Raw genomic sequence first — 23303 nt, 5'->3', positions numbered from 1 at the left:
AAGACCTCAAGGTACTTGGGTGTGATTAGTGAGTGAGAGATTAGAGAAAGATGAGGGGAATCGCATACTCAGATTTCGTTAGTGGAAATTTTAATCTTTATTCATCCGTAGGAGATTTCCGTTGAGTGCACATTTACGTTTTCAGCCCCATCTTTGCTAAAGCTCATTACTATTACTCATTACTAAATATTGTCTAATCCTGGGTTCCAAACTGAAGACCTTCAATTACAGTTCTGCCTGTTCACTTGCGTCTGTGTGGAGATTCAGGTACCAGCTCAGAAAAAACAAAACAAAACAAAACCAAATTATGCTTGTGCATATGTCTAGACTCTAAAGTAGAACAGCTTTAGACTTCTGCATGACCCTCATCTCAGAAAATGTGTGCTGTCTCCACTGGAGATGAGGTGACGGTGAGGAAAGTGAAAACCGATAAGCTTACTCGATTACATAGCCCAATCCAAATGTCTATAGACAAGAGTGATATGAACTCATTGTAATGCAGAAGTACCTTCATAATGCCATTCCAGTTGTCACCAGTAGAGACCTGGAAGAGTGTGAGGAAGGCCATCCCAAAGTTTTCAAAGGTGGCGTGTCGACTCATTCCTTCACAGGGGTAGTCAGCATTACACACTGAGAGAAGACATGATGAGAAAAGAAAGAGAACAAGGGAAATAAAGAGTTCAGAGAGTGAAAGCCTGGTAACGTCAAACTTTTATGAAGGTTATTTGAGAGATCAGAACTTTAAATTGGTTCCCTTGGTCAAAAGAGTTGCGGAAAAACATCTGTTATATCTGTTCTGAATTAGAAATGAGGCAGAATTTAGAAAACAAAATTCACACAGAAGAACAAAGGACACACAGTGACTCACAGCCTGTAATACAGACAAACATGTCTTCATCAAAGTCAAAATAGACAAAAACAGTGGTTAACCAAGAATGGGTGTACATTTGTCATCGGATGGTGGGTTGAACAAAAAATCCAATCTATGCCACATCTGCTGAAAGCCAGCACAATGGGAACCTGTTTGCCCGTTTTGTCCACAATGTACAATTTAAAGGATTTCTAGAAATGACTTGGGTAGTCTTTAAGAAAGGGATGACCAATAAACACAAATATTTCATTCTGTGAAGGAAATGTGGCAGTGGACATAATTCTTGTCCTTTAATTTGGCTAGTCAAAAACAAACTGAAAAGTTAATTTCCGATTTAGACAGCATCACCCACTTGTATACCCACTGACAGAGAAGCCTGTTAAGGCTTAAGTTGGTGTAGAGCACACTCACCCAGCTCTCCAAACAGCTCCACACCCAGAGCTGCGTAGATGAAAAACAGCAACATGAAGAGCAGACCAAGGTTTCCCACCTGCCACACAAAAAGGAACGGTCACATATTATATGAACAGTGATAACTCATGTATTTGTTTTTTACGATATTTAATTGGTTAATTTAGCATTCATGCAGTTGATCCCACTGCGATTTCTAAGTGTTAGTTAAACAGTACAAAGTAAACTCTTGTGAACTGTGAAACACAATCTCAACATTTGTTATTGTCCTTCAAACCCAAAATAAAGAGATTCCCTATTGGTTCATTGTCTTTTCAAGGTCCTAACAGCATTTACTAAAGCTCTAACACAACACAAGAGACACATTTCATCGAAACTACAACCATTGAAGCTGCTAAACTATTTAGGGTTTGTAAGATCTTCTGTCCTGCCCACCCAGCTGGATAAACAACACTCTGGACAGAAAGCCCTAACATTTCATGAAAAATGAAAACAGGCTTATGATGGTCATGCATTTTTGAAATGCTACATTAGGTTATGAAAGTTATTTTCGTGCTTAAAGATCATCAAAAAGGCACATCCTGCAAACATTCCGTCTAATCAGAATTAGTTTCAGAAATTGACAGGCTAACATAATGCAACCACAACAAAAGCACCCCCCTGCCTCAAACAGAGATAATCATTCTATTAAATGCTTTGGGGAAACTTTTACTTGATGACTCCTTAACAGCCATGAATCCATCTGTGTAGAGACCCAAACCATTCAGGAATAGAGATATGTAATGCAAATGAGAAAAGGACTCCCTGGGGTGCGATAGTAAGAAATAAGCAGAATGCCATTAGGTAAGTCACCTCACAGGGAAGGCAATGAGGTGCATTTGAATACATAGAATTTCATTAGATGGGCAAATAAACTGGAAGAGTAGATTGGGAAAGAATCAGACATATAGTTTTTATTGGAGGAGAAGCTGACATAGTAGACAGAGTGGAAATAATGACAGGATTTTGGGGAGGTAAGCAAAGCCTGAGGATAACTATCTTTCTCTCCCCAGTTGTGCATGTTGATGTTTCCTCGTGGGTATTGAAAGCAGTGATTTAGCCTGAAGCAGTTTGCAGCTTGTAACTTCAGCCCATCTGATGTCTTTAGATCCCTCAAGCAGAGAACTAAAGCACACTGCAGGGATGAGGATGCTGTGGTATATAAAACAGATTGTTAGATGCTATGGAAGCATTAGAGCTGGCAACTAGGCAACAGAAGCCTGCGTGAACTTTGATATTTATACATTTGGTTTCCATAGAGAACAAACCTGTACTGATCTGCAAACTTTTAAGACTATTTACTGAACATGTTCTTTTCTGCATTTAGACTAATGAGACCTTGACTCAGTCATCTGGGCATAGACATGGTGGGACCCATTTTTGTTTCAATTATGTTGGAAATTTGGCACACAATTTGACACATCACGTTGACATACAAAAGTCATTATCCCGACTTCAAACTCCAGTGACAATAGAGACCCTTTGAATAGAGGGGATAAGATGTTCTCAGGGGAAGTGGGGTCGTGATGTTTTTTTTCCAGATAGAGAACAATAGAAACTGACAGACCATAAATGTTGCACTCTTCTCAGAAAGACAATCTTCATACAGCATGTATGAAATTTAGAATATACATCATGAATCCATCAGTGGAAAGGATTATGGTGACCATGGGTAATTTAGATCTCAAAATGTCAATGTGTCCTGTATAATTTTCACATTTTTGAGGAGTGATACTTTAAGTCCTTAACAATAGTTTTAGTTTTGAGAAATTCTGACTGAACTTACTCACAGTCCAGTGGTAATTCTTTACACCTTTATGGAGAATCTACTTTACAAAAATGGAAAAGCTTGTGATTTAGTCAAACGTGTATTTGTGGCTTTACAAGGGGAAGTAGCCAGGAGAAAAAGTCAAGTGTTAATGAAAAGTCAATAAAGCCAAAACTTATCCAAGAGTGTACTAAGCTTTCTTCAGATTGCCAGCTCAAATCCATTTTTTGACATGAAATGCGATTTTTCAACTTGGATCCGAAGTACATTTGGAGTTGGTTTCCAAACGGGTTTCTAGAACATCTAGAACTATGGCTACTCATAGGACAGGATTTGATTTTAAGTGTCTTTTGAATCACTTGAACCACACAGCTGAGCAGGATCTTCCTGTTACTGGCAGAGTGGTATGGAGGACAACACAGAGACAAGGGCTTAGACAGACACTGAAATAACCTGTCTGATGCTACTTTAGGTGATGCTTCTGTATCTTCTGTACAGGTAAAGCCAACATCGCAATCCTTTCTAGTTACTGCCACCTAGGTTACCACAGCAACCCATGCAGATAGACTGGTGATGTCTGGACATGCAAATCACATCTAATCACTTCCAAATAACCTGATTTAAGAAACAAATCTGATTTGCCTGCAGGTTAAACAAAAATCTAAGCTGAAAAACATTACAAGGAAACAATAAGCAGTTCTGGTGCAATACATTTCTGTGAGGAAGGAAATTACTGGAGGATTGTTTGGTTGCAATCAATACTCTGATGATTCTCATGTTACTAACAAACAACAACAACAACAAAAATTCAAACAAACAAAAACACATTTTTCAGTGTTATTTAAGAATCAAAGGGAGGATTTTGGCAAGACTGCTGCTGCACTGTTTTCAAAGCACAACAGGTAATTTACACTCTTCTTTGATATCTATGTTCAAATGTTCAACATTTTTCTTTTTTTAAAGATTTTCTTTTGGCCTTTTCAAGCTCTACTTCTGATAGAGACAGCTGAAGCGCGACAGGAACGCGGAGAAAGAGCCACAGGTTGGACCAGAACCCCGGGCCTCCGTAGCAAGGACCGAGCCCCCACGCATGGGGCGGCCGCTCCACCAACCGAGCCACCCCCAAATGTTCAACATTTTTCACTTCCTATTGACCTGTGAGTGTGCGTTGTGTTTGTGTTTGCTAATGTTCACAACACACTAGGACAACAGTACAGTACTGTACCTCCAGCAACCCCTGATTAAATTTATGTGTATTTCTGTTGTGGCTTAAGCTTCCATAGCAGGAAACAAGAACAACAAAACCAATGAAATCTGGCCAAATGAGAGAGCAGGGACTGAGGAAAACAAGTTAAAGTGAATGGAAAAAGAAGACTATTGATTTTGAGGTACAACTGTAGTGATGGAGATTTCTGTCACTGTACATTATCCACGTGTGAGCCTGCATCTATTTGTGTGAATGTCTATACCTGTGTGTCTGTGTTGTCTCGGTGTATACATGTTTCTCTACCTGAGCATTATGGAGACAATTATTCTCCCAGAGGGGTCGATTCAGGACATTGATAAGGCAGCAGAACTGAAGAAATAAACCTCTGACTGCACACTGACTCACTTCTTTACAAATGTCTTTAATAAAGAGCTGTTTTAAAGAGAACAGCCAGTCCAGATCCATTAGTGTATTTCTCTCTGGTTTCTTCATGTTAAAGAAAGACACAAAGAAAGAAAGAGTCATAGAAGTTCTATGAAAATGCAGAGGATGAATAATGACGTCATTTTATCTTGGTATTGTAAAAAAGTTGTGAAGTGGCTTTTGCAGAATTCGGCCCTGAGACCTTGTAATCTCAGAAAATACATTTTCAAGCTAAAACATCTATAGCTTATTTGCAGCTTGACAAGGCTCATTATAATCAGAGAGAAAACTCCTTAATTGGCAATACATCTAGAAACTATTTGACAAAATATTTGACAGAAGACTTGCATCAAATGTGCAGTTTGTCATCTTTGTCTGCTCACATGTATGGTTTCTATTCCCCGGAGAAGTCCCAGTGGGCAAGTTGCTTTGTAGGCCGCTTGAGCAGAGCGTTATACAAAAACGAGCAACAGAGGCGGTCCACCACCCACTTTGATTATGCACCAACCCACATCGTCCTCAGCATTCCCAATACCAGTTCAACTGTTAGTCAGAGTTTTTCAGCAGAGGCCATAAGATAGAAGACAGTAAGGCTTCGATTACTTATCTTAGCTATAGACCTTCACTATTGTCTGAATGCAGTCATTGTAGTCGATCCTACTTGCAGGATCTGAGAGCATCATACAATAGTCCCAAATGAATTTCCTATATTCCTATTTACTATCCACTCCTAAGATATACACTGCCCAAATGTTTTAACTTCTTTTAAAAGAAAAAAACAAAAAAACATAAAGTATCTATTTGTGTCCCATTCTTAAGGATGAATGTCTTCAGGAGGAACTAATGGGCTTAAAACAGAAAGGGGAGTCAAAAGCAGCAGACTGATGGTTTGCTGATGTTAGTGTTTTTATGGGATCCGTTGACAATAACAGACAAATATTGCCAGACTTATCCTTCAATGCACCGTCTAAAAGCAGCACATCACCATTTGTACATATTAATGACAGAGTATATGTCATCTCTGGTAGGTTCTACTGGACAAATGTTTTCTTATTACAGAACATCCAAAGCCACTTATGATTAGTTGGGCAATTTGTCAAAGCAAATGTGCCAAAGATACATCATCATTTATCTGACAAAAATCCTTTCTGCCACTAACTGCTCTGTGCTTAATCTGTCTTCATCATTAAATACAGTGTCTGCTTCAGGCGTAGGAAACACAACTAATTAATAACTGAACTTATGGAGGCAGACAAAGCGACAGTGATGGAAAGATGTCCAGCTACAGAGACAGAACACAGAGTAAGGAGACTTAAAAGAACAAAAAGAGATAAAGTGAGAAAATAAAGCAAATGAGGCTTTTGAGGTTTTGTAAAACTCCAGTAAGGTTTCTCATTTCACACAAATTCAAAAAGTGACAAGTTTGGTTTCCAGTCCAGTAAAATCAATCTACACGGACCATCTAAAACAACTAATGTATGCAATTCCTGGCTGGTAGCTGCTCTTTAAAAAATCCTCAGTATGTCATTAATTATAGGACAAGCAAACACTGAATATATGAATCTGAGCAATGGCCAAAGTATAAAAAAATCTATCTTTTTGTGTACCAAGGGAGTAGAACTGTTTAACATGCTCTTTTCTCATCAACAGCCATGGGAATTAAAGCTTAAATTAATGCCATTAAGGTCTTTTTATTTCCTTAATAAATGAGTGGAATGATGTAACGTTAGCAAAGTGTCGTAACATTAGGGGCAAAAACTTTAGTTATAACCCGACTTCCTGAAAGTCGTAATTCTCAGGGACCTTCTATCGACACTGATCGTTTATCATTTCACAAATGTTAATTAACTCCTGTGTGTCCTTGTGATAAGCTAAAGGAGGATGTCTGTGTCTGTGTGTGTGTGTGTGTGTGTGTGATGACACATACCTGAGGCAGAGCCTGGACCACTGTGTCTAGCAGGGCTCTCATCCCGGTTGCCATTTTCAACAACTTCAACACTGGAGAGAGATCATAGGGTGAGATAACTATAGCATCCACACACACAGTGTGTGTATGTGCATGTGTGTGTCTGTGTGATACTTTGGACACAAGTGTTTGGGTGATAAACAACAGACACACACCTACAGAGTGAGAGAAAGTGAACAAAGGACACCACAGAGACAGAAGGGAACGATCAAGATAGATAAGAGGTAGGCAGAGAAAGAGGAGGATAGGGATAACAAATTGTCAATAGATGGAAAAGGTTTCAGGCTCTCCATTAGAGACCCTACATTATACCCAGTGGTCCAATTTCTGGAGGACCATGGTTGACTATGCGGCACAGTCAAACGCCGATGGCTGCTCAAAAAATCAAGCCTCCTGGGAGACTTCTGTCAGGATGGTTGGTGGTGGTTATACAGTAATTGTGTGTGTATGTGTGTGAGAGAGAAAAAGTGCATGGAGTTGTGGTTTTGGTGGTATGGCCACAGCAACTCTAAATCATTAGTCAGGTCTGTAAAGCCTCTGAAGGAACCTTCTCTCCAAACTCCTACACAATAGCATCACTTAGAAATGCTTTTTTGATGCAAAGTTTGTGTGTTGCACCCTCACATCTCGCCGACTGTTGTTCTTTAGATTTACTGTTGGTAAAAAACACAAAGTAGCGAACTTTTCAGAACAGTTTGAAGATCTTAGGATTTAACCTGGTTCCAAATTTGGTTTCTGGGCTGAATGTAAAGTTAGTTAGGTAAAGTAAAGTTGGGTTAGGGATGGATCAATGTACTATCAAGGTGGGGTCTGCAGGACAATACTTGTCATAAATTATAATAGCATATACCCCTCTGAAACTGATCCTATGTCTGAACATTGTGTCTCACATTTGTCAAAATTGTAAAAAGCCTAATCTCACAAATCTGAAGGGTTGTTGAGATGCTGTAGAAAAGCAAACATGTATGTGCTAATTGAACTGCAGTTCTTAGATTTAGTTCTTTGAGCTCCTTCCCTATCACAAAGATCTCATTTGAGTTTGGGTAAATGACTTGTTCCCCACTTATACCCTTGTCCTTGTACCTCATTAGCAACTGTTGCTAAGGCAGTCAAGCTTTCCATTCTAGCATGGCAGATAATGCAGGGCGACAAATTTATCACAAGAAAATTGCAGTAATTTTTGAACCTACGGGATTTCTATCTTTGATTTTTCACAGAAGTAAACAAAGGCAGAATGAAGATTAGCAGCAAAGAAGATTAGAGGTCCTGCAGAGATGCAAAGAGGAGAAGCACAGTGTGACCAGAAAGATTCTTGAATTTTTAAAATTTTAACATTTTAATATTCTTTCCCAGTGCTACACAAGTTATTTAACATTCAGGCAGAGTGGTAAAAATATTATAAGAGGAGCAGAAATACTATAAGTCACCGGTAACCCTCACACTCATCATCAAATACCCCACTTGCTTGTTAATTACCATCGGCTGCTGTTTAATTAGCATATTACCCATGGGTCTACTCAGCAGCCCCTGGGCAGTATTAAAGAGGGCAGAGGGCGATGGTAAGAGGGCGAGGCTTAACTGAGATTGATGTAATTAGCCTTTATCCTCCTCAGTGTGAAGTTAAGAGGAATTGGTGCAGCCCAGAGAGCAGTCATTTCCTCTGAATAATAAGAACAAAGGTGCTGAATAAGATTCCAATTAAAAAGCAGAGAGATTGAAGCTTTACCGTTATACACGGACAACAACAGGACTATAAACGACATGTGTATATGCCAAAGTAATCGATACAACTACAAATAGTTTCAATTTAAAATGAAGGTTGATGTGGCAAATGTTTTTGCTTTTAGAGAAATTAGTAATTTGTCTTACATTAGCATGCCTAGGGGCTTAGAAAGGTATTTAAATGTCTTAAAATAATAAAATAATAGAACATCCATCCATCCATTATCTGTAATCACTTATCCTCATCAGGGTCACAGTGGGGCTGGAGCCTATCCCAGCTCACTGGACGAAAGGCGTGGTACACCCTGGACAAGTCGGCATTCACATAGCCAATTTACAGTCACCAATTAACCTATTAAGTGCATGTCTTTGGACTGTGGGAGGAAGCCAGAGTACCCGGAGAGAACTCACCCAACCTTCTTGTTATGAGGCGACAGTGCTGCACCACCTTGCCACCCAATAGTAGAACAATTATAGTGAAATGTATCATGAACTCCAACTATACATTCTTGATTAACCTAAATAAAGTAATAATATGTAATAAGTAATAATAATGGTATGATATGGTAAGGAATCACAGGAATAAATAGTCCTAGTCCTCATTTATTTGAGTGGCTTGAGGTTAGTCCTAACCTGGTGTATCCAGAACATTCTTCCTGATAACAAGGACAAAAGGCTATTATCTGTGTGGCTGGGATCTCCGTTTTCCAGCATCTGTTATAGATGTCGTTTAAGCAGGATAGAGCACACAGGGCTAAATGAACCACTCTTTGTTCAGTACTGTTTCCATACCAAACAGTAATATTTCCTGTCAGGATGGTGCAGGAGGAGTAGAGATTCCTTAGTCGTTGAGAGGATATATGGAATATCCTCAAGCACCTGAGGTAAAACAGTTCATGCCTTGCCTTTCTCACCTATGCAGCGTCCAGCCCTCAGTGATGTGGACACCAAGGTACTTGAAGCTGTCTACTCTGTCAGAGGACCTGTTGATATTGCTGGAGAGTGTAATTCCTTCTCTTCTTATTCCCAAGATCTTGGGAGGACATTTTTTCAAGTTTTCTACTTCTTTTAGATAGTCCTTTTTATTGTTTTCAGTGATCAGGCCCATCACAGCAAGTGTGTACAGGGAGTAAAGAAGGGGACTCAAAACACAGCCCTGGGGTGCTCCAATGTTAAGGATAAAGGTGGATAAGGTATTTCCCATACCTTGCTCTCCGGGACAGAGTTCTATTGGAATTCCACTTTTTTTCCCTGTGGTCTCTTTTGTCACCTTTATTGCTGTTCTTAAATTGTAGATTGTTGCTTTACAATTGTCTATGTTGTCACTAGATTAAATGGCGCTGTCCATTATTCCAGGATTCAGCCAAGCTGCAGTGGTACAAAAGTGATTACAGTTCCTGATATCCCGTTGAAAACTGATACTCGAAAATTCTCCCGGCATGAAGGTTATCTAGTTACTATGTTGGCAAGCGGGATGCTTGGCAGAGAAGCTCTGTGTGCCAGTTTCCTTGGCTGGTGTTTAACCCCTCCACATTTTCCTTGGCGTTTCTTCTGAGCTTGATGCAGGAATAGACATAGAGATGGACGGCTTGTCTGTGTGGTCAGGATCATAGCTGGTCTTTATTTCATCCACTTTTTCCTTCTTTTCCACAATGTTTACTCTGATGTTTACATTTAAAAACCTCATCTCAACAGATAGCAGAGACAGCAGGAGGAGAGTTCACAAAGCAGGGAGTTGTTCATTTCCCTATTCTGATGATTGTACCTCTGTATTAAACTGTCTGAGGAGAGTGACTGAAACGGCTGTTTGTTTTCACAACAGAGAATGAATATGAACATGCATACTATGTATGTGTTTGAAATGTGTGTGTGTGTGTGTGTGTGTGTGTGTATACCTCGTGCTATCCTGAGTACTCTCATGATCCTGATAATGGTGGGATTGATGGGAAGGGAGGCGTTGATCTCAATCTCTTCCAGGGTGATGCCCATCACTGACAGCAGCACAATGGCTAGGTCCAACTGATTCCACCTATACATACAGGCACAAACAAACACACACTGAGTTTTTGACCTACCATACATTGTAGGGTTTGGCCAGAGTGAGGATAAGCCATGAACAGGAGAATCAGCATGAATTTAGTGTCTTGGCTCAGTGCGTGGCTCAATATATTAATACATATAACTATGAATATACATGATCTTAATGAATCATTTGCATGATTATACCATAGCTGAATGGGCAACAGCCTACTATTACCTGTAGGCCTACTTAATACTAGAACTCCTTCAACGCTATACAAACCTTTCAGGGCTGAACAACAAGCTATATGTTGAAATGTGATCTTGTTTTGATCAATATCAGATGCAGCTACATTTGTGAATATAATGGTCAATAATACATTTGTTTCATTGGTATGTTTGTATTTGACCACTGCAAAACTTCCAGTCCCTTCAGAAAATACAGGCTATACCAATACCAATGCTATCTGACATTTAAGCATCTAAAGAGCACGCAAACAAGCCATGAATCAATCTCAAATACCTTTTTTTTTTCTCTTTGTCAGTAAATATTTTCGGCCCAAATGCACACACATAGACAAAAAACTAGAGGACATTCTTCAGATGCAAAAAATAAATAATATAGATATCCAAAAGATGAAGTATGCAAGAATGTAGAGAGTAATGACCGTTAACAGTGGTTACTTTTCTTGGATTTTATATATTTAAAAGAAAGGTCATTTTCACATCTGAAGAGTGTCTTTTGATGTTTTGTTACTCTGTGGGCCATTTTATTTTTTTGTGATAGGACTGTTAATTTCAGCTACACAGATACATGTAGTATGTACAGTATACAGGTATGTACTGGTGTCTTGGAAGGACATTTATTGCAATACCATGAAAATTACAACTACCCTTCTCCAGTAGACTATGTATTCACCTCACAAAATGTGTTTGGTGGCGCTCTGATGAATGGTAAGATACATCATGTGTTTTCATGGGCTGCTTGGAAGCTCACTGTGTGTGTTTGCAGAGTAAGGAAAATTCAGTCAATATTTTGTGTTACTCCCATTTTTTGTATGTGTTTAAGTGGGTCATGTCTTATAATATGTACCTTTTTAGTTACTTTTTAACATTTGACAAGGGGAGGCCCACTGACATATTATATAACTAATGACATTAATCCAGCTGAGTAATAGACAGAATGCTATACTCATACTCCTGCTCTTGTCCACTGTATTTTGTAGGTATCATAGGCATCTATAAATTCTATGCCAAGCACTTCACAAAAAATAAAAAATAAATTAAGTACAAAAACTTGGATTTTGCCTAGCCCAAAGCTAGTTCAAGAGAGTGAGAAAAGCAAGCAAGGGAAACCTGTCCAACTGTCAAATCTACCCTTAGTCAAACCATCATCTAAGCCATACCGTAGTGTAACGTCTTGGTTACGAAGACAGTTGCACTTCTTTAAATCCATATTTTTAGTCTAGTGAAGTTACATTTTTACCTTATTTCAATGCAAAATTGCTGCCTGTGGTATATTCCTCCATACATAATGTGTCGTGTCCCAGATAATAATTCGAAAACAGCACAACTGTCACACAACTGGCTCACAGGGTGTAAAACACATGCAAAATGGGGAAAGGGAGAGAAATGGAAAGACACAAATTACAATGAAGAACAGAAGGAATAATATGACTAAAAATGTTTCCGTTTACATAAAGAGAGAGAGACGAAGAGGAGGATACAAAGAAACAGTGGGACAGGCAAAGAGCATTAAGATAGCTCGGAAGAAATAATTTTGCAAAGAAAAGAGGGCAGAAATATCCAACAGCAATTTCCTCGAGCACATCCACAATTCTAAAAATGGATCGGAAGATGCAATAATAAAATCTACATTGTAGGGTCCCTCAAATAATATTCACCAACAGCATCACAGCTGCTCCACATGGCTGTACACATGGATAGAGGACCCCTGGTTTGTGGGATTATTAAGGTGTTGGGTGGAGATATTGAAATCTATTAAAAATGAAAGTGTTTCTGCACCTGCACAGCCTTAATGTGAGTCATTTATTTAGTCTAGAACCAGTGTTTATATAAACTGTTCTACATATAACTCTGTGATTAACATCATCACCAATTTTTAGGCCTAGCAGACAGAGAGGACATCATATATTGGTCAGAAAATTAATCAGACCCTAGTGTGTACTCCGCCTCTCGCCCAATGCCAGCTGGGATTGGCTTCAGCCCCCTGTAAACTTGATATGGATATGAGGTTATGGAAAATGCATCAATTCTGAAAGAAACTTAATGCCATAGAGATTACATTTTCTGTCAACATAAGGATAGTCACATGCCTGAAGCCAATAAATTCCCCCCAAGAAAATGTACCTCAACCGTCACTGGAAAAAAAAACAGTAGTTCTACTCTCACTGGCTAGATGTCCCTATTCCCTATTAGTCAAATGTGTACAACTACTGCTATAAAATATTTCAGAATGTTGTGTATACCAAATACTAGGTTAAATGTTGGGAGACAGAGCTAGTATATTTGGTATTAGCAGTTTCATAAACCTCATCAGTACAAATCTAAACAGTCTTAACACAACATGGCGTGTCCCCGTTGTACCTGTCCTTGAAGAAGCGTCGGAAACCAAAGGCTACCAGCTTCAGTGACGCCTCAATCACAAAGGTGGAGGTGAAGAAGTAGTTGCAGTACTTCAGTGTAGTCTCCAGAGACTGACATAGAGACAAACAAGGGACAGAGATTGACAAAAAAGAACATAAAGCAGAAGTAATAGATTTCCTCTGTCTCCATCTCTGATCTTAATAAACTAATGAATTAATTTATGTTCTACTACAATTTAGAGGATAGCCCCTTCTTCAAAATAAGATATTTTAAACTGTTTTCTTTAGTTAATTGTTTTGTCACGCCAAAGAACATGAACCTTTGTATGAATTGAGAGAAAATGACATACCAAGGATTAGAGGTGTTGTTCAGTGAATCGTTTCTCTTCAGTGTAAGAAAAGTATCTTGCCAGTGAATCTCTTTTAATAGAAGTGAGCTTAATTGAGACAGACAACTAAAGCATGTCAGACTCTGGGGAGGAACAGAGAACATTTTTCTACAACACAAGCACTAATGAATCAGACAGAAAATGACTATCAAAAGCTTGTAATGTTTAAGGCACATATTAAACCTTATTATCACAACTAGTGCAGCCTGATTAAGGAAGAATATATATATATATATATATATATATATATATTCTATATATATATATATATATATATACACATTAAATGCGTGACAAGTTTTCACATAGTCTACTGATGTTGTTCAGTCCCTGTCATTAAATATGAAGTCAATGGCAGCATGGCTTAAATTTGCTTGTAGCACAGACAGATTTCATTTTTTGTACAATTAAACAAGATCCAAGATGAGATATAACACGTTCATTAGTGAGCTTCAAAAGGACTCAACCATGTGAGAGTGGCATTGATCTTCTCAGCTAAATCATCTCATTCATGCCATGTATTAGCTGAATAAAGTACAACTACTATAACTACTACAACTTTAGCATTTCCATAACTATACAAAAGTATAAAGTATAGTGTACTATATATTTGTAATAATGCGGGGAAAACATAGAAATCATCAGAAGGAGAAATATGATGTTTACAGTAGTTTACATTAATCTAATGTCAGATTGGTAAAAGCTGGCATAAACACACCGAAAAAGGTGAAACCAACCGAAAATAATGAGCTTTGTAAATTATCTGTTTGCAGCCAGCCAAAGCAGCTGCTACTATTTTATTTTATTTCATTTTATATTTTGTATCTTCAGCAGGTCAACAACCTAACAGCCTTACTGACAAAAAAAAAAGAAAAAAAGAAAAAAACATTTAGAGGACATCAAGAGCATATCTACAGTATTTCCTACAGAGGCATATTCAAGCAATTCAATTTCCTGCTGTGGGGGGCAACTGTGGCTCAGGAGGTAGAGTGGGTCGTCCACTAATCAGATGATTGGTGGTTCAATCCCCAGCTCCTCCAGTCTGCATGAAGTGTCCTTGGGAAAGATACTGAACCCCAAATTGCTCCCTGTCAGTCACTTCGGATGTTATAGTTCATTCTATTTCAGTGTTGACAGTGTGTAATGTATTCTGTTATTCAACACGTCTAAATGGAAAATGTCATTTTACTTATCTTTACTAGTCTGAAGTTTTAACATATTACTGTCATTCAACTAGATATCTATCCATCCATCCATAATGCAAAGAAAAGGACGCGGGCTCATGCAAAGCTTAAGACACATTTTCCCAAGAGGACAATAAAATATCAGAATGAGAATATAGCAGTATTGTTTACTGCCATTAAACTACAGGCCTGCTTTTTTTTCTTTTTTTCTTGGTTTGAATCAAAATTATTTTTTGTCACCCTCAAGAGCATCTCTGCCTCTGAGAAACATTTGACATAATGAATACCCCAATCTGCCAGATTGTTTGTAATCCAGCACGTGGATAAATGTTTTAGTTGTTGGCTGTTTTTGCTGCTGATTCAGAGCAGCAGGTTGGCAGCCTGCCTCTGGGAGTGCCCACTTAAAAAAAAAAAATAAATCTGCCCAGATGGTGTATCAACACCTACTCAGAAGCCCTTAAAAAAGACTGCAGTATCTGTCTCACTCCAACACCCACACCCAGACTGCCCTTCCATCACCAGCGAGAAGTGTGGTCACCTGTGGCTGGTTGTAGTGCTCCAGAGACATGGTGATGACATTGATGCAAATGATAAAGGTGATGACCAAGTCCAGATAGTGGCTGGTGCACAGGGTGTGGATAGCAAGCCGAGCTGGACCATATGACGCATAGTAGGGCAGCTTTTGGGCCTCTGGAGAGAATAAAAGTAAATAAAAGAAAAAAATCAGATAAATAAAAGAGGAAAAAAACAAGAGAAGGAGGGTTTCAAATCAGTGAGAAGGCAGGAAAACATCTTAGAGACAGAAAGATTGGAAAAGGGAGTTTCAATGTGGAGGGGAAGGAGGTTGGACAAGACGAATGTCAAAATGAAAGCACACAATCAAAGAATAAACAGAGGAAACACAAAAGACAGGAATAACAGAAAAAGAGCAAAAGAAAATGAGTTATAGAAGAGAGAAACAGATATTTGGTTTAAAATATGAAAAGAGTGTGGAGAAAGTGATGTAAAGTGCAAACAGAATGATTTATGTGGGCAAAAAGGGGTTAAACCTGAGGGGAAGAGACACTAAAAAAAAGCAGGGAGGGACGGATATAAAAAAAACAAAAATAATATGAGATAATATGAGAATAAAACGTGGAGGGAGGTTAAGTAGTTTTAAATGAGTTGATATAATGACTCATTCAAAGTATTTTTATTGAGTATAATAAAAAATATCAAGTTAGAAGTCTTGATCATGCCATTTGCATTGTAACCAGGGTTACAGTCTTTCCAAAGCTAAGTATAATTCTTGTTTTACATATTAACTAACTTTCTGGATTACATTTTATTCTGAAGTGGTAAACAGACATTTATTAATATATTTGTATATTATAAGCTATTTTCTTAATTTACTAATTCCCTCTATGCCCCATGAAGCTATTCCTCTTTTTCAAAAGGACTCCCATCCCTTCATCGCCCATTCCTCCCTCTACTCAGCCCTTTGTCTCCTCCTTCCCTCCCAGGAGATTTATGTGTCCATCTGTCCTTTCAGCTCTCCTTTCTTTCCCCTTGACCTCCTCTTCTCTGTATATTTCATCTCTTCTTTCTGTGTTCCAAAGCCTTTTCTTACTTATTTTCTCCAAACAACATTTTAATTCATCTCTCTTCCCTCTGCTTTTATTCCCCTTTTCCCTAGGTCTTACTTCTCCTCTTCTTCTCCATGCGACGCTGGCGTTTCTCCTCTCGTCTCCTAGCCTCCTCCACCTCCTGGTGCTGGCGGCACTTGTGGAAGTTCTCCACCACTACGCCCACAAACATGTTGAGGACAAAGAAGCTGACGATCAGGAGGAAGGAGATAAAGTAGAGCAGCATCCATGGGTTGTTGTTGATCATCGGCTGGAGGAGTGGAAGAGAGAGAGGAAGGAACAGAGCAAAAGAGGTGAGACAACAAACTTGTCTGGGAGTGAAAGTCAGAAAGACAAAATGGAGGACTGGCAGGAAAGAAAGAGAAGACAGAGTGGTGAACGGGAGGTTATTGGGGGGAGAATACCACAAATAAAAATGAAAGAAAAAAGGATAACAGATAGAAACAAAAGGGAAAAAGAAGATATATTATAGTAAATCCCATCTTACACAATAGATGTATAAGATGGGAAAGTGGCAGAGTGGTTGAGAAGCATTGATGGAGTCTGGAGGGAGCTCAAGGTAGCAACAGCCACCACTTATAATCTCCAAGCCAACAACAGCATGTTTGTCTTAATCAATGGCACTCAGCGGAGGGTGAATGAGACGGCAGAATTTATTTGAGTTATTTATATGCGTAATTTAATTCACAGAAGTTAAATAATATTAGACGAGAAAAAGAACATAAGAACTTGGAATAACAAGCAGCAAAGGTCCATGGCCAAACCAGAGACAGAACAAAAGCACTGTGAGAGATCTGACATTTCGCTCTGTTGTAAAATGTGTGTTTCCACTAATTTGCTTGCTTTATATTATTTTGTTATTGTACAATAACTTGTTTCAGGATGGTATGGTGGTTCAGTGGTAAAGATAGTCCTGGGTTAAAATCCAGAATGGTGTGTGCATGAAGTGTAAACCCACTGTGATGCCACACACTGGTTGTCGACAACCATTTTGAAGCCTCGAGTTCATTACGGCTCTTTGTTCATTGGAGCCACAAGTGACTGTATTTGGACTCATACTGTGAGTTGGGCTGCGCTTTGTTTTGACTTCATTTTCAAGGAGGAAGAAAGGTCCGCCCGCCGTTTCACATGTGTGTTTTGTGAGCCTGGTGTGTTGCACTGGATGGACTCACTGAGAAGGAGGTAACCATGGCATAAAGCACACTCTTGTTCATAACCATATTGTGTGGAAGAAAACAAGAAACTAGTAGTTGAGACCATAAACTTGCGAGTTTCCTGAGATATAAAATCATTTGGGGAAGTAGGGTAATTTCTCCATAAGAATCCATACAATTGGACCTTACTGTTGCAGATTTAAGCGCTTGCTTCACCTTACAGTCCCGGAAGCTTTGTTCACTAATTATATACTGTCAACGCATTACATTGACTGCCTCGACTTCATCCCACAGTGCAGACATATACAGATTAGGTGAATTGTAAATGTTTAATTGCCTGTAAGTGTTGGTATGTGAGAGTCATTGTTGGTCTGATTATATGTTAGCCCTGTAATAGATCAGTGACATGTACAAGATCTATCCAATGTAAACTGGGATTGGCACCAGCTCCTTGCGACCATGAACAGGATAAACACAGGATAAGGATGGAGCTATTTATACGATTAAATGCAGGATATACAAAGGAAGAAGTATGTAGACTTACATCTTCTTGTGCTATGATGTGCTATAATGTATTATATAATAATACATTTAATGATGTCTGAATGGTGCTGATTGCATATGTTGTGGAAATTTCTTTGCTGCTAATGAAGTATGAAATAGAGACTTCTGCCGGCCGACAAGGTTTTTATTTTCTTTGCAAAGAAAAGGTCAATCAACACGCGAGCGGTCAAAGGTGAAGAAACGCCCCGAGCATGGGGAGACCTAAACATTTATACTTGAGTATGTTTCACACCCATTTGTCTATTGCATGTATTGGCGCCAACCCCCCCGTGGGTGTGTCTTACACCTGGGATGTCCTGCAGGAACTTGTATTTAGGTACACAGTTGAGTCTAGACATAACACAAAAGAACCTGGTATGTTGTGTTAGAAAGGGGGAAGGTTGGGCACCTCAAGCAGTTGAAACAAAGAAATTGTAATTACCATTACACATATCAGTTTATTCTCTGAAAAATTCTGGATTCATTTATCATTGTCTTAAAAGGAACAAGCAGTGACTGAGTGGTACTCATCTATATTTGCCCAGTCTTGAGATACATTTTACCAAGCCAGTTCTCAACCAGTACAGTCCAAAAATTCTTTGAGCTGCCACTTATAAGAAAGGATTACAGGGGAAAGGGCAGGAAAGAGAGACAATGTGAAGAAACAATGAGGATGATTGGGTGTCAGTGTAGTCATTGCAGGAAGTCATTACAAAACAAAAATCAAGTTCAGGTGCAGTAAAACCGGAGATGAGCATCAGATTTTCAATTTGGAGGAGCGCTGAGTGTTGAAAGTGCATGGTGGAGTGCAAATGGGACTAGTCATTCAGAGCCATGCTGAAGTGCAGTGTGGCTTTGTCCCCCTGAGGTGGGGAAACTGAATCATCCAGAATGATGCCCTCGCTTTACCTTCGTTCATTCAACAGAATAAAACAAATACTAAAGGTAATCTCTTCACTTTGGAGATACGTCAGAAAACTGATTTGCATCGCAACATTCATGGACTTTGACATTATGCGTGTGAATGTGTGCTGTGCATGATTTGTGTTGTTAAAGGGAAGTTTACTTCTCTGAACTAGTGCATTATACACTGGGGTGACAATACTCTGATCTCTGAGACTCTTTTTTCATATGATACATTGATTTTGGGTAAATTAATGTATTATATGTGATGGATGAAAATAAAATAAGTTAAGTAAGTGCACTGAGGCCATTGCCTCCATCTGTTGACCATCTGGCAATGCAAGACATCTATCCCCCTTTTCTTGCAGGTGCTGAGCCTGCACAGAGGCAGTTTGGGCTGATTCTGGTCATGTGTTCAACCCTGGCTACCACCTGCAAGTTTTCCTTCCAAGCCTTGTCCGAGGAGGTGACCACACTATTTTTAATCTGGACATGGTAGCTCTGTCCTTGGTAGCTCCATGGTAGCTCTGTCCTTGGTAGCGTTTTAAAATCTGTCTTCTCTCCAGTGAGTTGATATACGCAAATATAAGAGTTTAGGGTATAATGCAACATACCCTGGGGTGTCTGTGGCTCAGAGGCAGAGCGGGTCGTCCACTAATCAGATGATCGGTGGTTCGATCCGGTCCGCATGTCGAAGTGTCCTTGGGCAAGATACTGAACCCCAAATTGCTTGCAAATTGCAATTGAACTCACCCCCAAAACACACGCACTCAAACATTCTCCCACCCAGCCATACTGAACCCCCAAATACCCCATAAATAACACAGAACATAGTATGCTCAATGAAGATCATGTTGTACATGTCTACACCTTATAAAACTTTGAAAACAGTCTACAGCACTGATTTGAGCTACAGTGCAGACAACTAACTTTGAACATGTAGGGGCGGTGTTTAGCTCGGTAGCTTAAGCAGCTGCTCCATATGCGAAGGCTCGCTGTGGAGGCACCCTTTTACCACATTTTAACTTGGATTTTCTTTGCTCCTCCTTTCCTCTTTTTAGAACCTCTGTCGTCCATAATTTATTGTAATTAATATTCGTGTAACATACAGTATGAAGTTTATCTATAGACTGTATATGAGTCTATCCCTGTTTCGGTTTCACATAAACCTAGTGGCTGCATGGACGCATCCATTTGAGGGGACAGGGGAGGTGAGGCGTAAATCGTAACTTCTGAACCTGTCATGAAGAGGCAAATATTAACTGATATTAGCCAGTGCAACCCAAAGCCTATTCCAAATGGATGCAAATGGGCGCAAGTTAATTTTGGGCTGCTGGGCAAATGTTGCAAAGGCTACAAAATAACAAATACATACATACAAAAAAAACATCGGAGGCCACTGGCCCAAATGTGGCCGAGATGGACCGGCCCATCTGGAATTTGCCTGGTAGCACAGACTGCCAGTCCGAGCCTGTCTGAAAGGCTGAGTGAAAAGCCAGTCATCACAGAGAGAGGATATTTAAGGTTACCATAACAAAAGGTAGTTTCAGTCTGTCCTGGAAGGAGTTCATAGTTGCACTCAACAGTTCGCATAAACAGTGCCAGAAACAGTTTTTATCAAAGAATAAAAAGAGAGCCAGAGAGAGAAATTCAAACCCAGGCTGATTTCACACCTCCGCTTTGCTGACCAATCACAGCATTAAGTGGGTGTGAATGTCGGTTTTTGGAAAGTTACAGAAATTGTGAGTGATTCAGCTGTATGCTGACAGCTCAAAGGTGACGACATGCATCAAAGATTCCACAGCAAAAATCCTGTTTGAGGTCAACTCTAAGAATGAGATAAAGAGTGAACTTTATTCTTTTGGGGCAAGTTGAGTCGGTTTGGTAATCGGAGCAGGATGCCTCTGTGTAAAAGATTTGTGGGCACATCCAAATGGGTGGAGATCCCAGGGTGAACAGACGGACGGATTCATATCCCATCTGGGTAGGATGCGTGGGATTCCCCAGAAAGATCTGGATATCTAGGCACATGGGCTAGTTTTTTTACACTGCAAACTGGACCCATATAAGTGGTGGAAAATGGTAGTACCAGCCTTAATGTATGTATGTACTATATATAATTACACACAAGATGTACAAGTGCAGTTATTACCTGCTTGTCTATTCCCACTGCATCCAGTCCATGGTACATGATGTTGACCCACCCATCTTTTGAGGCCAGCACAAACAGAGACATTAAAGCCTGGAGGAGACACACACAAACAAAACATACACACATCCACAAAACTTTATTTAGATTTAAACCGGTTATTATAGTGAGATGAAGTGCTTACAATAACACTGACTGAAAAGCTGCGAATTTGTAAAATTACTTTATACCCAAAACTAATACTACTAATTGCGATGTTGTGCATTCATCTACAGTATGATTCTATTTCTTTGTCTGTTTGTTTGTTCAATTTATTGTAGTGACAAAGTTGGTGCAAACTGTTCATTGCCGTCGTGTTCAGCCATGACAGCACTGCAGTTCTTTGTTTATTTGTTCCAAACAAGCAGCTGAACTTCAAACCCTTCCTGTGTGCCGGAGGACATTTACCTACCTATACCTTCCCTCATTAGATTTAGAAGCACTCCTTTTGTAATAGCCTATGTGTGCTTTACTATTGGTTATATGTCCTTTATTCATGTTATAGGAGAAAAGCTGTCCTATACAGTGTGGTAAAGAATTATTATTATTTTGTATGTGCACAGAATTAATAAGTTCAACACTATGCATCTTTTCTCTCCTGTACCTGTCCAAGGTTGTCAAAGTTGTATTTGTGATGAACCCATCGATAGTTGGCAGCCAGGCATTCGGACTTGTTAGTGATATTCTTCACATCGAAACCCACACAGTAGTAGAACTTTCCTTTAAAGAGCTAGGGAGCAAAAACACACACACACACACGCACAGAGAAGGACATGAGAGAGAGAGGCCCACAAAGATACATTTTGATGAAGTCATGACAACGTTTGTGTGTAACCATTTCTTTCATGCAGCTTTTGAAGTAATTTCCTAATTAGTGTCTGTAACTAGTGTGTGGACGAAGACTAACTGGAGCCCCTTAACAGCACTTGATATCAGCAGTGTGGTTTTCCTCCGGAGAGAAGATGTTTTTAATTCTCAATCATACTGAGCACATCAAAGAGGGGACTGAGTAAAATAACGCATAACGGTGGATCCAGGGAGAACAATAACGTGAAATGATATGGGGAAGATCATGGTGGGACTGACAACTAGATGCAATAAAAACTACGGGACTGCACTGATGAAAAAAAAATGGGAAAAGTTAGTGAGCTGTATGTTTGGAAGACTTATGGACTTGCCTGTGAACAGGATAAATTGCTAATGATGTCGGCTGTAGTGCAGATACTGTTAATATTGAGGACATATTGTGTAGTTTTATGAGCCATTTCTAACAATACAGCAAAGGAGACTTGAGTTGTTAAGGAGACATTTAAATTGGTTTCTTTTTGTATACATTCACTGTAATATACTGATTGATAGAGTGTATCTTGTTGGTTCTTTCTGTATCTTTAGAATGTTTGTCGTTTGAATATTTTGTTTGCACACTTTTTGACATTTAGGGTTATTTCTGTCTGTGTTCTTGAGTCCCGCAATTCATGTTAATTCCAAGATGTACATCAAACATGTCAGTTTTTGTCTGTAAAGGATGGATAGGGTTGTGGATAATTATATGACCATGTTTGGAGAGCAAAATTTGGTCCTTTAAAATCAGCCTGTTCTTTGTTTTGGCATGAAAATAACCCATGATTGTTGGATTTTTGCAGGTTGTTGTATTACCATTATGCCTCTTCCTGGTAGATTCTGCTCTAATTAGCCATCCTAGCCAAGCTGTGAGAACGAGATTTCTTTGTGGGTGCAAATAGGGCTACACAGTCTCGTCTCATTTTCTCCACCGTTCATGTTTCATCATCTGTTTCTTTGTTTTAGTTTTGGTTCTAGATGGAAGTGTAAGAACATAATTATGGCCCAGGTAGCATATTTTGACTCACTTTAGCTTTCATGAGCATACAAACTTAATAGTGCCATGGTGAGCATAGGGGTTGCAATGTTAGGTCATATTATATTTACAATAGTTTGAACATCTAAGGTCTAATTAAAAATCTTTCAGAGAGGTTTCATAAATTGTCAAAGGCTTGTGAGATCCCCTAACTAAAAAAAAATAGAATGATATAAAACAATGAAATCCATATCTGATGGTGTTTACCTGAACACCAAGAATACCAAAGATGATGAAGAAGGCACAGCAGATAAGGACGATGTTGCCAATGGGCTTGAGGGATGTGATGAGGGTCTCGACTACGAGCTTCAGCCCTGGAGCCCTGCTGATCACCCTGTAGGACCAAAGGGAAGATACAGAGAGAGAAAGACAGAGAGAATGAAACATGAAGAGACTTGAAGTCAAACCA

General features: G+C 39.3%; 1 protein-coding gene across 1 annotated transcript in view; it reads right to left on the bottom strand.

The window, feature by feature from the left end:
* Positions 1-23303, bottom strand: part of LOC104925983 (voltage-dependent T-type calcium channel subunit alpha-1I) — a 128627-nt gene that overhangs the window by 24597 nt on the left and 80727 nt on the right. The window contains exons 21-30 of the mRNA XM_027282657.1: positions 23102-23228; positions 21623-21748; positions 20983-21072; positions 16288-16480; positions 15144-15295; positions 13034-13143; positions 10303-10436; positions 6647-6717; positions 1283-1361; positions 509-630 (exon numbers count right to left, since the gene is read on the bottom strand). Coding sequence (XP_027138458.1) covers positions 509-630; positions 1283-1361; positions 6647-6717; positions 10303-10436; positions 13034-13143; positions 15144-15295; positions 16288-16480; positions 20983-21072; positions 21623-21748; positions 23102-23228 — 1204 coding nt within the window. The remainder of the gene's footprint in view (positions 1-508; positions 631-1282; positions 1362-6646; positions 6718-10302; positions 10437-13033; positions 13144-15143; positions 15296-16287; positions 16481-20982; positions 21073-21622; positions 21749-23101; positions 23229-23303) is intronic.

This window comes from Larimichthys crocea, chromosome X (assembly GCF_000972845.2).
Source record: "Larimichthys crocea isolate SSNF chromosome X, L_crocea_2.0, whole genome shotgun sequence".
NCBI classification, from domain to species: Eukaryota; Metazoa; Chordata; class Actinopteri; family Sciaenidae; genus Larimichthys; species Larimichthys crocea.
The sequence above is the reverse complement of the archived record's forward strand: the minus strand, read 5'-3'. Positions and strand labels throughout refer to the sequence as shown.